This window comes from Pelophylax lessonae, assembly GCF_965119305.1.
Source record: "Pelophylax lessonae genome assembly, chromosome: 2".
NCBI classification, from domain to species: domain Eukaryota; kingdom Metazoa; phylum Chordata; class Amphibia; order Anura; family Ranidae; genus Pelophylax; species Pelophylax lessonae.
In genome coordinates, this window is record NC_138769.1 from 455,887,770 (window position 1) to 455,905,195 (window position 17,426).

At 47.0% G+C, this 17,426-nt stretch overlaps 1 protein-coding gene across 2 annotated transcripts in view; it reads right to left on the reverse strand.

Annotated features, from left to right (window-relative positions):
• ATP10A (ATPase phospholipid transporting 10A (putative)) overlaps nt 1-17,426 on the reverse strand; it is a 454,793-nt gene that overhangs the window by 258,365 nt on the left and 179,002 nt on the right. For both annotated transcript variants that reach the window (XM_082245265.1, XM_082245266.1), the window contains exon 3: nt 13,692-13,777. In XM_082245265.1, coding sequence (XP_082101391.1) covers nt 13,692-13,777 — 86 coding nt within the window. The remainder of the gene's footprint in view (nt 1-13,691; nt 13,778-17,426) is intronic.

Sequence of the window (17,426 nt, forward strand, 5' to 3'; positions counted from 1 at the left end):
AAAGTACTTTTTTCAGATGAAAGCAAATTTTGCATGTCATTCGGAAATCAAGGTGCCAGAGTCTGGAGGAAGACTGGGGAGAGGGAAATGCCAAAATGCCTGAAATCCAGTGTCAAGTACCCACAGTCAGCGATGGTCTGGGGTGCCATGTCAGCTGCTGGTGTTGGTCCACTGTGTTTTATCAAGGGCAGGGTCATTGCAGCTAACTATCAGGAGATTTTGGAGCACTTCATGCTTCCATCTGCTGAAAAGCTTTATGGAGATGAAGATTTCATTTTTCAGCACGACCTGGCACCTGCTCACAGTGCCAAAACCACTGGTAAATGGTTTACTGACCATGGTATTACTGTGCTCATTTGGCCTGCCAACTCTCCTGACCTGAACCCCATAGAGAATCTGTGGGATGTTGTGAAGAGAAAGTTGAGAGACGCAAGACCCAACACTCTGGATGAGCTCAAGGCCGCTATGGAAGCATCCTGGGCCTCCATAACACCTCAGCAGTGCCACAGGCTGATTGCCTCCATACCACGCCGCATTGAAGCAGTCATTTCTGAAAAAGGATTCCCGACCAAGTATTGAGTGCATAACTGAACATAATTATTTGAAGGTTGACTTTTTTTGTATTAAAAACACTTCTTTTATTGGTCGGATGAAATATGCAAATTTTTTGAGATAGGAATTTTGGGTTTTCATGAGCTGTATGCCAAAATCATCAATATTAAAACAATAAAAGGCTTGCACTACTTCAGTTGTGTATAATGAATCTAAAATATATGAAAGTCTAATGTTTATCAGTACATTACAGAAAATAATGAACTTTATCACAATATGCTAATTTTTTGAGAAGGACCTGTATGTCTCTTGGACAAGATAAACAATATCTCAAACATTTATAAAATAATGATAGCAGAAATGAAGGAAACAGGGCCCTCACTTAAAGAAAAATGGGAAAGAGAACTGGGACAATGTAGTGAGGGGATACATTGGGAGAAAAGTTTAAAACTTGTGCATAGTTTAGCAATAGATACAAATACAGAAGAAATTAACTACAAACTGATCAGCAGATGGTACAATACCCCAGATAAAGTTGGCAGTTTTCAAACAGAGAGTTCATAAAACTGTTGGTGGGGATGTACGGAGGTGGGTACGATGGCACATATTTGGTGGGGATGCCCGAAGATTAAAAAATTTTGGAGGAATGTACTAACCCCAATTAATAAAATCACAAATATAAATATCCCTGAAGATCCTCAGGGGTGTTTATTCCACGGTACCAAATTGTCAGTAAAATGAGAACAATAATCCCACACCTATTGAATTCCGCTTAAAGTCTGATACCCCTAAAATGGCAAAAAGAAGACCCCCCTGACTGTAAAGGATGGCTCAAAAAAGTAGAAAAAACTAGAAAGTTAGAATTACTAAGGGGTTGGGGAGAAGAGGAACAAGGAAATTCGGTAGAAATTTGGGAAAATGGCAAGATTTCAAACTTACAGAGGAATATAGATCGATTCATGGAGAGAATGAGATTTAATAGGGGTGTGAAGGGGGGAATTTGTAGAAGGGTATCTTTTTGAGAAGGGAAGGCCGGGATGAGATTAATGGGATAAATATGAGATGAGAAATGATGCTTACCTTGGATGTAAATTTTATACATGAAAAAATATAATAAAGAAATATAAAAAAAAAAAAAAAAGAAGAACAATACAATTCTGTTGCTGTGCATTTAGGTACTGCATGCACTACTTTTGATGTGGTCCAGTGCAATCTCAGCCTATTTAAATAAAAGGGCTGAAATTGCACAGCACCAGGATTGCATGTGAAATGCACAGGAACAGGAACAGCCAGCATGTACCTGTGTGATTCATGGTGTGAACTGGACCTAAATGAGGATGTACATAAAAGTATTGAGGATGCTGTGGTGCACGCCATGATCCAAATCTGGCACTCCCCAGTCCTACCACAGGACCTCCCTAGTGGGTTTAATCTTCAACCATCAGATCTTGCAATCCCACAAAGGCAATCAGATCTGGCAATCTCACAAGTCTCCAGCTGGGGATTACTGCCCTGGACCTGTCGAGCACCCTACAAGTCCACAAGGCAATATAGAATTGGCGTAGGGTTCCGTTTTGCAGGGTCCAGTGCTGACTGGCAATGGAATAGGTCATGCCCACGTGTTTTTAAAGCGGGGCCTGGGTACCACTCCTCTGGCGTTAAAGATCAGGAAGAACAAAAATACACCAACACCAAGTGGACTTTTAAGCCACCCACACAAGGTTATAAACATTTAGTGAGTATTCAAATAATGGGATTTTTGGCTTACCGTAAAATCCATTTCTCTGATGTTCATTGACAGACACAGCTCCTCATCTTCATGACTATATGGGTTATACTGCCCCCTACAGGAGTAGGACACTAGGCAGACAAAAACTTGACTACGCCTATGTGGCAGTCCCAGGGGCTATACTCCCACTCTCTGCTACAGGTAATAAGTTTTGTTACAAGCAGTGTCAGAAGAGAAAAAAAAAACAACTCTATAGAGGGGCAGGTGCTGTGTCCCTTAATGAACATCAGAGGAATGGATTTTTGACTTACTGTAAAATCCCATTTTCTCTTTCGTTCATTGACGGACACAGCTACTCATTTTCAGGACTATATGTGACGTCCCAAAGCAGTGTCAAACATGAGGGGAGGGAACAGTAAGAAAAAAAAAAAAACTTCTCCAAGGCTAAACTGTAGCCAACCAGGAAACAATGATCTCGTCTATCAACTGGAGCTCACCGGAAAAAATAGAATTTTTGTAAGAACTTACCGTAAAATTCTTTTCTCCGAGTCCTCTGACAGTCGCAGCCCGTTCAGTATGCCTTCACCATTGGGTAATGCGCCCTATCTGCAGGAGCAGGCTAGGTAGTGAAAAACTTGACAAAAAGGAGTTAAACCATGACACACCTTTAGGGCGCTGTCCCTCTCAACATTACCCTTCAGCTAATCAGTGCTGCTCTTCAGTTTCGTAGCAAGCAGTGTAGGAAGACAACGAACCCCAGAATAGAGGGGCGGGGGCTGTGACTTTAGAGACTCAGAAAATAATCTTACGGTAAGTTCTTACAAAAATTCTATTTTCTCTTACGTCCTCTGACAGTCGCAGCCTGTTCAGTATGCCTTCAGTATTGGGATGTCCCAAAGCAGTGCAGGTGTGAGGGGTGGGAAAGACGCAACCAAAGAAAACAGCAATGTGTCAACAAGGCCAGAGAAGAAAACTGAGCCGACAGGACAACAGAAGCTCAACAGGAGCTAACCCCAGAACAAAATTCACTCCAAGGAGAGAGAACACCACATCTCTTCAACAAATCACCACGTACAAAACCTCTGCAACCAAAGGAAGGATCCGAGGAAGCCATCACGGCAAATCTCGTAGACTTGTGCAAAAAAAGGGGTGCACAGATGACCAGGTCGCCACTTGCACACCTGAGCCACAGAAGCCTGACGGCGAAAAGCCCAAGAGGCACCCAGAGCTCTAGTAGAAAGTGCCCTCAGGAAAACGAGGCACCTGACCCTATTGTGAATAGGCCTGAACAATAGACTGTCTGATTCATTTGGAAATGGTAGCAGCGGACGCAGCCGAACCCTTCCGCGGTCCCTCAGGAAGGACCAACAAGGAATCAGACATCCGAAAAGACTCTGTGGCCGACAGGTAAACCCTGATTGTTCAGACTACATCCCATGAATGCAAGGCAAATGCCTTGGGATGCTAGGGCTTCGCGCAAGCGAAGGCAACACAATACCCTCGTTGAAGGTGGAAACTCAACACCCCCGAGGTCGAAGACCGATTAGGTCGCAGGACCACTTCATTCCGAGGAACCACCCGATAAGACGAACGGCAAGACAGAGCCGCCAGTTCAGACACTCTGCGAGCAGAAGTGATGGCCACCAGAAAGGCCACTTTCTGGGACCACACAGGCAGAGACACATCTCTGATGTTCCCAAAGGGGGTCTGTCGCAAAAAAAAAAAAAAAAAAAAAAAAAATGGAGACCAAATGCAGGTCCCACAGAGGCAAAGGAGCCCTCCGCGGCAGAGCCAGATAATGCACCCCATGAAGAAAGGTGCAAATAATGGAGTTAGTCGCCAAGGGACGCTGGAAGAAAAAACAGCCAAGGCCGACAACTGACCATTGATCGTGCCAAGCGCCAAACGCTGATCCACACCATCCTGTAGAAAGGCAAAAACCCACGCAACTGAAAAGGAGCGAGGATGAAACCCTTGCGACTCACACCAGGCAATACACGCCTTCCAAGTACCAAGACCAGCGAGGCCAGTCTGGGGCCACCAGAACCACTCTTACCTGTTCCAACGCTAACCTGCAGAGGAACATGGACACCAGTTGAATTGGGAAAAAGGCATAAACCAGCAGATACTGGAGCCAAGGTACCACCAATGTGGCCGTGGCTCTCGAAACCCTGGCCACGAACCTTTCCACCTTCTTGTGGAGACAAGATGCGAACAGAACCACGTCCGAAGTCCCCCACCGGACGCGCAGGAGCCAAAACACCTCGGGATGCAGGGACCATTCCCCCTGATCTAGGGACTGACGACTGACTCCTGGTGCCCCCTGGATGAATTATGTAAGCCACAGCCGTGGCATAGGCCATCTGAACCCGAACCGGGCGTCCTCGCAGCCGAGTCGCCCAATGTAGCAAGCACAGTCCGAATGTTCGGAGCTCCAAAACATGCATCTGCAAGGAGGATTCCTCCGCTGACCACGTCTCCTTGGCACACAGGGTGTCCAGAACACTGCCCCAGCCCAACAGGCTGGTATCCTTGGTGATCGCCGTCCACAAGGGGCGGAAAAGACTTGCCACGGGTCTGAGTGGGTGACAGGAGCCACCACGAAAGTGCCGTCCCCTAGAAGCGGCTCAAACACATCCTCCTGTCCAACGACTGAGGATCATCGTTCCACTTGGTAGAAATCTCCACTAGTAGAGTTCCCATGAGAGAAAACGAGCAAACGGGATGGCTGCAAAGGCTGAGACCATCAGCCCCAGGGACCCATGTAGACCCGTTGAGAGGAGAGATCGCTGTCCCCTAGGGACCCGATCTTGCCCTGCAAAGTCTGAAGTTTATCCTTCGGGAGAAATCACATTTGCCTGAGCGGAGTCCGGGACCATGCCCAGGTAATCCAGGCGGACTGACTGGTTCAGTGCCGACCACCGGAAATCGATGGTCCAGCCGAAATTCGGGAGCGTCTGAACCGCGACCGTCTGAGCGCTAGCCAGAATGGCACAGGAGCTCGCCCTCAACAGGAAGTCGTCCAGGTAACCGAGGACCGCAACCCTCTTTTGTGCAGCAAAACCACCACTGGGGCCAAAAATACGGTAATTACCCCGGGAGCCGAAGCTAGACTAAAGGGTAATGCCACAAAAAGAGAATGGTCCTCTGCCTCCGTGAAAAGGAGGAATCAACAACCCGCGCAGATAGGGATGTGCAGATACGCATAATTTAAGTCGATGGAGCCCAGAAAATCTCCCCGATTTAAAGACGCCACCACCGACCGGCTGGATTCCATCCGGAACTGCAGCACCCGCACAAAAATGGGTCAGAGGTTAAAGGTCCAGATTGGACGCACTGTTTTGCCCTCTGCACTGGGCACCGTGAACGGGTTGGAACTTAACATGCGAAACCTGTCCAGCGAAAGGACCGGTACAACAACTCCATGCAGGAGACAGACGGAGAGTTTGAAAGACCAAACCTGCCTGCAGGGCGAGAACAAAACTCGATCATGTACCTTGAGCGAATCGGTTAGAAGGGACAACCAGGGTTCCTGAAAGCAGCGCAGACGTCCCCCCCTCCCCTGAAAAAGGTGAGGGGGTTCAGTTCAAGCGGAGGAAGACCGGGCCGCAGCACCGGACCAAACGGCCTCGGGCTCACCAGACCCGGGTTTCTGGTTACCGCCGGAGGCCTTGAAGGATGCACAGTTGTCCTGCATCCCTGAGGCACGAAAAGGCCCCCGATGAGCCCTTAAGGAGGGACCCAGGCACGCGCTGTTCTACCCTCTGCAGCTGGGGCAGGCGGCTACTCTTACCCCTTGTACAACTCTTGACAATCTCATCCAAGTAGTCCCCAAAAAAGATGTCTCCCCCCCCCCCCCCCCCCAGGGGAGCTCAGACACCGTCTTTTTTGGAGGCATGGTCCGCAGACCAGCACTTCAGCCACACCACGCGGTGGAGTGCACTCCCCACCGCAGACAACCTTGCAACCTGGGGAGCCTCGTCCAGGGCCGCATCCTGCAGGTATGTCCTGGGCCATCATGGTCATCGGGAGTTGAGAGCCAACTCCATCACCAAGTTGTGCTTAAGCACCCTGATCCAATCCGCAACAGTCTGAGAAACCAGCACGGAAGTGAAAACAAACAGGCGTGAGGAGTGAGCCTCCCACCCAACACATGTGGTGAGAAAGTGACCCCACGCACCAGCCCATCTGGGCATCAACCACCGGGGAGTCCTCCACGTGCACCACCGTGGAACAATTCAACCTGGACACAGTGAGGTCCACCATAGGTGACACCGTCCAGCGAGTGGACACTGGGTCCGCAAACGGGTAGCGGCGTCCCCAACACGTGCTTAACGCGTTGACACTGTCCATTCATACCATCGCAAAAACTCCTCGGGGCAGGGGAAAACCTGACCCGAAGGAAACCCGCTTACTTGACTGGGTGGGTTAATATTCAAAAAGGACCCTGATGGGTGCAACCAAAGTGCGTTCCTGCGCTGCAGCGGAGGACGACTCCTCCACCACCCCTTCTGAGCGTGTGGACTGGGACCCCTGCTTAACGCGTTGCCACTGTCCATTCATATCATCACAAAAACTCCTCGGGGCAGGGGAAAACCTGACCCGACGGAAACCCGCTTACCTTCTGAGCGTGTGGACTGGGACCCGCAGAGGGGGCATTGTCCATGGAACCCATATTAGGCTCTGAATCAGATAGAGGGCAGTGATCGGTTCAGAACAGCATTTTTGGTCAAAATAACAATGTTTTGCTGCATGTACAGAAGCTGAGCAAGCACCAGAAGCACAACACAGACCAGTGGGGGAAGTTTTAACCCAGTACAACAAAAAAACGGGACACTGGCCCTTTAAATCGGCAAGATCGCGATCCGCACTGCGATCCTGCAACTGCTGCCGGAGTTCCCCTTTACACAGGTAGACAAACTGAGGCAGCAGTGTTTTTCCTGACAAAACACCCAAAAGGCATGAAAAACCCCCCAAATGGCAGAAACATGTAGGAATTGAAAATGCGCACCCAGCAGCAAACAAAGATGGATGGAGAAAGTGACATCAGGCACTAGAGGCCTAACAGTGCCCCGAACCACCCAAAAATGGATGCCAATAGAAGTCAATGGAAAAAGTCACAGGGAAACACAGGTTGGACCATTCCCCCTGGTCCAACGCCTGTCGGCTGAGGTAATCCGCCTGCCAATTTTCCACCCCTGGAATGTGTACAGCAGAGAGGGCTGGAAAGATTTGTTCTGCCCACCTGAGAATGACAGCTACTTCCCGAGCCACCAGGACACTTCTTAGGCCCCCTTGGTGATAGACATAGGCAATGACTGTGGCGTTGTCTGATTGAATCCATACTGGACACCCCTGGAGATGACTTGTTCACGAAGCCAGACAAAGCCTGATCGCCCGGAGCTCCAGTACATTGATCGGTAGCCTGGACTCTTCCAGTGTCCAGACAGACCCCCTGAGCACACTCTGTGCCAAGGACGCCTCCCCACTAGGACAGGCTGGTGTCTGGTGACAACCGTCCAGTACAGGGGAAGAAATTATTTTTCCTGACGAAGTGTCGGAGAACAAAGCCACCAAACAAGGGACCCCCTCGTACTCTGGCTCAACAGGATCAGATTGTCTAGAGACAGAGGATCCTTGCTCCATTTCACCAGAATTTCCTTTTGCAGAGATCTCGTGTGGAACTGTGAAAAACGGAAGCGCCTCAAAAGGTAGACACCATCAGGCCCAGATCCTGCATGCAAGTCTGAAGAGATGACCGTCTGCTGGACGGCAGAAGCTGAATTGCCTCCTGCAATTTCTAAAGCTTTTCCAGAGGAAGAAACACTCTGGCTGAGGCCAAGTCCAGCGCCAGACCCAGCTAGTCCAGGCTTTTGGACGAAACAAGAGCAGATTTCTGAAGATTCAGAATCCAACCGAATTTCCTCAGAGTTTGCATAGTAATCTTCAAGTTGGCCAACAGAGCAGTCGAAGACTCTGCTTGCAAAAAACAGATTGTCAAAATAGCCCAGTACCGCTATCCCCCGCTAACGCAGCAATGCTAGCACTGGGGCCAATACCTTTGTGAAAACCCAAGGAGGAGGCGAAGCCAAAGGGTAACGCCATAAACTGCTAATGCTCCTTGCCCATGGCAAAGCAAAGGAACTGCTGGTGGGCGGCACATATTGGGATATGAAGGTAGGCGTCCTTGATGTCGATGGAGGAATTCCCCCTGATGTAGGGATGCCACAACTGTGCAAATGGATTCCATTCAGAACTTCTGTACCCGTACAAAGCAGTTTAACGCCTTGAGGTCCAGAATTGTTCGCACCTTTCCTTCCTTATTGGGAACTGTAAACCGGTTTGAGTAAAACCCTTGAAAACGTTCCAATGTCGGAACCGGAACAATCACCCTTTGAAGTAACAAGTCTTGCACTGCCCATGGTCTGCCGGACCAAGACCTCTTCGAACCCCTGGAAGAGGCCCTGAAGGGCTTAGATCCCTTGTCTTGAGACCTTGAGGGACAAAAAGGCCGCTAGTGAGCCGATAAGAAAGGCCCCGGTCTGCGACGGGACTCCTTACCCTTGGAAGCCTGAGGAAGAAGAGTACTCTTTCCCCCATGAGGCCTTTGAGGTCATCCATGGAAGCTCCAAACAGGCGATACCACCCCCCCCCCCCCCAAATGGAAGATTGGATAAGGCCTTCTTAAAAGCCTGGTCCGCAAACTATCATTTCAGCCAGATAATATGCTGCAGGACCACTGCTGAAACAGACAGTGAACATATGGCGGGTCAAGGCCTCAGACATCCTATCCGTCGGGTCTGTGAAGACCGGGGACTCTTCAACCAGGATGACAGTGACTTTATTCAACCTGGAAACCAAGGAGTCCACTACAGGAAGAACCGTCCATTTTTTGAGGTGGAAATCCTCATAGGGGTATCGCATTGCAAAACGCTTAAGGATTGCAAAGGTGCGTTTCGGGCACCCCCACTGTTTTGTGACAATATTGTCAAAGAAGGCGGGAAAGGGGAACGCCTTTGCCGCTTTTGAGGACCTGTGGATGCTAAAGGTGATCTGCGCCTCCGATGTTGCGTTAGACGCATCCTCTATCTTTAAGGTTTCCTGCACTGATACAATCAGTGCATCCACTAGAGCCTTTTCATGAGCGGCTAGAGGAGCAGAGGAATCATCCTCACTATCTGAGCACGCAAGGTGTGTGGACGCAGACCCCGAAGGGTAACTCGAATCCGCGATGGCCAATTCAGATTCTGGATCTGATGAGAAAGAGGAAAAAGGTGAAGGTGGGGGACACTTGTTGTTGGCCCATTTTCCCAGGACCAAATCTACCTTGGACACCAAGGACTCCAAGACCTCCGTCAGTGCAGTCAGTTGTTGGGACCCGGAGGGCTCGACAGCCTCAGAGGGGAATCAGGTGGTGAAATATGCTCCAGGGACTCCATAAATGGAGAGGGGAACCCACACAAAAGTGTAAAACACTGCAAGGGATACCCCACTGCGCTGTGGTACAAGGCCCAGCACAGAGCACTACCACTGCAATAGCAGAGAGAGGGAGAGAAAACCCCACAAAAGGACTCCCCACCACCGGCCAGGTACTCACAGCCCGAACTAACTGCACACCATGCTGCGCTCAGGAAGAGGAATATCCAAGGATCAGCACTAGAGGCTGAGGAAGGGCTTTCACCGCCGAATCACGGCCCATCCAACTTCAAAAACATGGCCCCTGCTATTTTCAATGGGAAACCATAGGAAAATGGCCACAGAGGCTACACAAACATGAGCGCCAATCTGAAGCTTAAAAGGCTACAAGAAAATGGCGGCACCACATGGCTCCAACAGGAAGGGGGGACCCAGCAGGCACACCCCTCCCCCCCAACCGAGGAACGATCAGTCCCAGCAGCTGGCTTCTCCCCCCCTCCCCTATCGTCAGTGCAACACCCCAGGCTGACCTAACAAGGTACGTCCACCCCGGGGGGGGGGGGGGGTAAAGGCCTGCATTAGACCACAAAGAAAGGAGGGGGAAACCCTGACTGGGAGGGAGGGGAGCCCAGGGGTCTGAACTTCCCAGGGAGGAGCCCACGCCCACCCCAAAACTTTCCAGGGGGAAGAGGGGGGACAGCTACTTACCACACCGGAAACAGGGTGGGCACCACCCTGGACAGACCACCGCTCCATGCTGTCGCGCAGGCCAGTCCTCATCCAGTGGGGTTATGTCACGGCCGAGCTAGCAAAGAGCTGCGGTCTGCATGCGCTCGCTGGTCAGACAGATGGGACCTTAATGATCTAGATTATCCAGTTCGTCGCCCAGTCTGGCACTTGATTGTAGATCTTACAGGAACAAAATAAAGAGGAAAATTCCATTTAAAAAAAGAAAAATTGTCAGGACCAGAGATCTCAGCAAGGAACTAGGTCCTTACTCCTGACTAGGCAGAGTGGGAGTATACCCCCTGGAACTGCCCCATAGGCGTAGTCGAGTTTTTGTCTGCCTAGTGTCCTACTCCTGTAGGGGGCACAATAACCCATATAGTCATGAAGATTAGGAGCTGTGTCCGTCAATGAACGAAAGAGAAAATTAATACGTGAAGATTAAATAAAATTATAGCACATCGATATAAAGCATCAACCGTAAACAAAACTGATTTAATGTTTTATTTATTGTTGACGCTATTTATGGATGTGCCCTAAAATCCCGCTGGGTGTATTTTGTGGCAATATAACCCTTATTATGGATATGAATATGCTTTGTGTCCCGCAATCTAGGATAAAAAATCCAACTCTTAACTGTCGGTTTTATTTTAAAAGGAGAAGTATAGTCAAAGCTATTTTGGCTGTACTTCAGAAGGTCATAGGAGTGCAGTTTGTTCTGCACTCCTGTGACCCATTTTCAGCAGACAGTGTGCTAAAGTCTGTTGTCAGCGGACGTCACTCATTTAGTACAGGCTCAGGAAAGATCCTGACTTTATAGTCAGGATCCATCCAGATGCCTGGACCGGCAGCTGGCTCAGCCTCTCAGCGATCCGCTGAGAACATGAGCCAGCCTCTCCTAAGTCCTCCACAGCCCAGTGCTCCAGAGCAGAGAGCCGATGACTGACAGGCCCGCCTCTCTCCATAGAGTGGATGGGAGAATTGAGTGATCAGCAGTGTTTTATCACTCAGCTCCCAGAGTAGAGGCGGCGGGGGACAGATGCAGTATCGGATCAATGCTGCATCCACTTAGAGGCGCATACATGTTTTTTTTATAAGTCCATACTTCTTTTTTAAAATCGAATTCAAAGAACTCCACTAAAGATAACTTTATTTTTATTTTAGCAAGAAAACAATCCGGTTACTGTGAAAACATTCCATTTGGTCATAACTGCCTTTTACAAACAAGATCGGAATCATAGCTCCTTTTGTTTAGCCAACAAATTCTTAACATGTCAAATGATCTCGTGCTAATGCAATAAGCCATCTGTAATACATATAAATCTGCTGGTTTAATTTAAAAAATTTCTAGTGATCCTGCCATGGAAGTCCCTGATCAGGCATCTCCTGTTATAGGGGGGACAATGCTTTGTTCTATCTTCCAATTGTACCATTACATTGTCCCTCTGTCACACAATGAATCTTATAGAGACTGCAAGTTCAAAACGCATACGCAATTATGGTCCATCATTGTCACCATCTGGAAAGCCTGCTCCTAGAAAAGGGGAGCCACAGGTTGTGGGCACTTGAATACGAGTAATCGTCATTTCTCTTTTACATCGGCATTTACTCATGCACGTGTGAGGTATTTTCCTTAACAAGTACGTTTTGTGCTTGGTACTCACTATGTGCATGCACGGTTGAATGTCAATACAAAAAGAGCACCAGCGTTTACATGTACAATTCAAGCACACTGCCACACACTTCCATTACTGTTTGGACGCACTACTTGTGGCTGCCTGGGCATGGAAAAACATCTGGAGTTTTTTTTAAATAGAGCTCATTTGCACCTACAAAAGTTCATGTGTCTATACTCTAAAGGCTAGTTTACACCATAGAAATGCAGTCTGGATGAGTTCCTGCTTCCGCGTTTTTGATGCTTTCCAGTGCTTTTTTTCCTCCTTTATTTCTTTACCTTAAAAAGTGTTACTAAACCCAAGATCCTGCATTCACTATATCTGGTCTCCCACAGTACACAGAACATGGAAATGCAGTTATTTTAGTAAAAATTAACTGCTCAATACCTTTTCTTATCAGCAGTTAGAGCAGTCTTGTGAATTTTATTAGTGCCTGGTTAAAGCTTGTAGAAGGAGATTTCATTCTCCTCTGATTGTCCTATCAGGCTGCAGGAACCCTGACCATTTGTCTGGACAGTGCCGATTGGCCCTGTGCTGATCACATGCACTCTCCCAAAAAAAAAAAAAAAAAAAAAAAACCCTCTAGCAATACACACCAAACTGTGCATGTGCATCCTTGTCCACTGGCTCTGTATGATCAGGATATTTATTGGGGACAGTGGAAGGAGGAGAGGATCAGGAGGAGATCGGATCAAACAGCCTTTTTACACAATGCAGAAAATTAACCCCTTAGGCTCCACAGTGAGTAGAACAAGCAAGCTTTACTGTATATACAAACTGATTTTATAGTTGTGGTCTTAGTAACACTTCAAATGGGGACGCATGCATTCTGGTGCATCCCAGTGTGTTTTTGATGCCTTTTACAGTTTTCAGTGCAGAAAAAAAAAAAAAAAGTATTTTTTACTTTTTTTTGGAATGCACTGAAACGGATGACACTGGTGTGAACTATGCCATTGGAAAGAATACAACCTATTATCCCATGCGTTTCTGAAGCAGAGAAGAAAATGCACTGGACTGCATGTGGTGTGAACTGGCCCAAAAGTACTTATCGATGACCTTTAGGGACTTCAAAAGGGACAAATTACTACCCAATACAATCAGGTCAGTTCTACTCAACCAACACTGCATTCACAAAGAGAGCAACACACCAAACAGGAGTAACTGCCATTCCAGGTTTCTAGGTAGGGTTCAGGGTGTTAGGGAAACTGCAATAACTTTCTCATCCAGATGAAACTGGTATTACAAAGATTATATGCATCAAACAGGACAAAACAGCTGTTATGGAAACCTCCTAAAGGCATGTGTAAGGGAGTCAGTGGGTCTTTGAGACTGGGCAGAAAAAAAGATGCGTTTTTGATGCAATTCCCTCTAACAAATATTTTGGGGAAAAAAAACAGTGTACAGGGAAAAGGGAGATAATTACAACAACACAACAGTTTTCCCCAGAGGCAGAAATGGTTGGTACAGAAAAAGGTAAATGTGGAATTCTTCTTCCAAATCTTGCTAGCTTGTCTTTATATTAGAAAACAGATACATCCCATGTCTCTAACAGTACTGTACACATGTAAAAGGTATATCAATACAATACTTACATGTAACCACGAAACCTGCTTAAATCGTTATTTGGCTTCTCACATTCAATAACACTTCTAAACTTCAATGGATCAAATTCTGATTCCTTTAAGAAAATGCAAAAAGAGAAGTTAAAACAAAGTAAGTATTTGCAATTCTGTTTCACTCCATGTGAAAATACAATAGCACAATTGTCACAGCACAAAATAAATGAAAAAACAAAAAATGCACAATTCTGACAAATAGATTTTAATTTTTCTTCCTGCTTTTAAAAAATGCTTGGTCTCTCCCCAAATTCTTAAATGGGTCTTAAAAGCTGTTATAGTGTCTGTATTTAGGATTTTCTCATTTACCTGGCACTCTTAACACGACTACAGAATGACAGAAAAAATACCACTTCAACTTCATGTGCTCACATTCGAAGGTAAATATTGCACCATCATTATCTGAAAAATGAAACCGCAGGTTGGTGGTAAAATGATTACGTTTATTTTAAATGGAACCAGTTACATAAAGCTCCAATGAGTTCCATTTTTGGAAAATCATAGCTGGCAATATAAGGGCCAGCTCACACCACATCCAGCCCAGTGCGTTTTTTCTGCATCATAAGCGCATGGAAAGTAGGTTATATGGTTTCCAATGGCATAGTTCACACCAGTGCTTGCAGTTCCAGTAAAAAAGGTAGAGCATGCTGCATTTTTCTTGCACTGGAATGATTTAAAACGCATAAAAAATGCACTGGATCGCACATCCTTATTTAGGGTTAAGAAAAAAAAAAAGGGGGGGGGGGGGGGGGAATGCACTGGACTACATCAAAAATGCACCAAAAACACATTGAAAAATGCACATGCAGAAGAGAATCTGGAAGACATCTGGTCTGCGTTTCTATGGTGTGAACTGGCCTTAAAACTGAGAATTTTAAAAGTTTACTAAATGGATTGTGTAATAATTACATAGATCATTAGAATAAAAGTATGTGCACTGCTTTTCAAACAAAAATTTGAATATATACAATGATTTTGTAATTAGGCAATACAATCTGATCGGGCATCATACTTCAATACTAGCATGTTACTTTCCCTTCCTGCCCAGGCCATTTTCAGTTGGCCTAACTAACAATTGATCATGCAACACTATCTAAAATGTATCTTTTTGGTTTTACACAAAGAGCTTTTTTGGTGGCATTTAATAACCACCGGGTTTTTTTTTTTTTAACCACATAAAGCAAAAAAAAAAAAAAAACTTTTAAAAACAAAAAAGTCCTTTAATTCCGGTTAGAAAAAAAATATATATTATCTATCTATCTGACCAAAATGTATTCAGCTACATTTTTTGTAGTGTATATTAGAGCTGCACGATTCTGGCCAAAATGAGAATCACGATTTTTTAGCTTGGAATAAAGATCACGATTCTCTCACGATTCTCTGTGTAACAAAAAAAAATTGGGATTTTTTTTTTCATTTTCATTTTTTTTTCATTAAAGTCTATTAATTGCGTTTGAAAGACTGCTGCGCAAATACAGTGTGACATAAAATATTACAACAATCGCCATTTTATTCTGTAGGGTCTCTGCTAAAAAAAAATATATAAAATGTTTGGGGGTTCTAAGTACTTTTCTAGCAAAAAAAACTGATTTTAACTTGCAAGCAACAAGTGTCATAAAAAGATCCAGTCTTTAAGAGGTTAAACTTCCTTTCTCCCTGGCAGAGGGAAGGAAAAGATACAAATGTAATCATTTTTGTTTATAGTTACTGGGAGATGCTGATAGCCTTTTGCCCGGAGGCTTTTTTTTTTTTTTTTCCACAGCTGTTCTCTCTGCTATGCAGCTATGCAAAGAATCGAGCATATTTCAGGGTTAGATCGTCAGGAGGGGTGAATCGAGATCGCGATTTTCATACGATTAATCGTGCAGCTCTAGTGTATATTGTTTAGTATAGATGTGAACGTTAAGCCATGTACACACAGGCCAAATGACAGCCGGCATAATAGAAACGGGTCGACATTAGGATTGTGCGTATTGCAGCCAGTCCGACAGAAGTTGTCCCCCTGTCAAAACACAACAGCATCACATTGTTACTATGTCTGCTCCTCCAGAGCTGTCAATTTTTTGTTCAGCCCTACTGGGTTAAATGAAGAAAAAAAAAAAGAAACTACTAGTGTGTACTAGGCTTTAGAGTCTACAAACACATATTATATATATATATATATATATATTAGGGCTGCAACTAACGATTAATTTGTCTGTCGACTAATCTATCGATTATTTTTACGATTAGTCGACTAATCTAGCGATTATTTAATTTTTTTGTTTTTTTGCTTAATTTAGTCTTTTTGATTAGCTAATTAATCCTGTAATTAATACAGACCCCTCAGTAAGCCCCCCTCCCACTACAGACCCCTCAGTAAGCCCCCCTCCCACTACAGCCCCCCACAGTAAGCCCTCCCACCCAGTACAGACCACTTAGTAAGCCCCCCTCCCAGTACAGACCCCTCAGTAAGCCCTCCCATCTAGTACAGACCACTTACTAAGCCCCCCTCCCAGTACAGACCCCTCAGTAAGCCCTCCCACCTAGTACAGACCACTTACTAAACCCCCCTCCCAGTACAGACCCCTCAGTAAGCCCTCCCATCTAGTACAAACCACTTACTAAGCCCTCCCCCCCTCCCAGTACAGACCCCTCAGTAAGCCCTCCCACCTAGTACAGACCACTTACTAAACCCCCCTCCCAGTACAGACCCCTCAGTAAGCCCTCCCACCCAGTACAGACCACTTAGTAAGCCCCCCTCCCAGTGCAGACCCCTCAGTAAGCCCTCCCACCTAGTACAGTATGTACTGGGTGGGAGGGCTTACTGAGGGGTCTGCACTGGGAGGGGGGGCTTACTAAGGGGTCTGTACTAGGTGGGAGGGCTTACTGAGGGGTCTGTACTGGAAGGGGGGCTTACTAAGTGGTTTGTACTGTACAGACCACTTAGTAAGCCCCCCTTCCAGTACAGACCCCTCAGAAAGCCCTCCAACCTAGTACAGACCCCTTAGTAAGCCCCCCTCCCAGTACAGACCCCTTAGTAAGCCCCCCTCCCAGTGCAGACCCCTCAGTAAGCCCTCCCACCTAGTACAGTATGTACTGGGTGGGAGGGCTTACTGAGGGGTCTGCACTGGGAGGGGGGGGCTTACTAAGGGGTCTGTACTAGGTGGGAGGGCTTACTGAGGGGTCTGTACTGTACAGACCACTTAGTAAGCCCCCCTCCCAGTACACTAGTACAGACCCCTCAGTAAGCCCTCCAACCTAGTACAGACCCCTTAGTAAGCCCCCCCTCCCAGTGCAGACCCCTCAGTAAGCCCTCCAACCTAGTACAGACCCCTTAGTAAGCCCCCCTCCCTGTGCAGACCCCTCAGTAAGCCCTCCTACCTAGTACAGACTGTACTAGGTGGGAGGGCTTACTGGGGGGTCTGTACTGGGAGGGGGGCTTACTAAGTGGTCTGTACTGTACAGACCACTTAGTAAGCCCCCCTTCCAGTGCAGACCCCCCAGTAAGCCCTCCCACCTAGTACAGGCCATTACAAAGCCGGTGTAGCGCCGCAAATGTGACATCTCTAAGTAGCTGGGGGAGGATGCGAATGTGTTGTGGCAGTAGAGGGGTGCTGGAGACGGTCAGCACTCACCTCTCGTCTCCGACGGAGCCCGGCGGGGGAATTTCACCCGGCCGGCAATGCTTCAAGCGGCGCGGCGGCCGGCCGGGGGCGTGTGACGCCACAC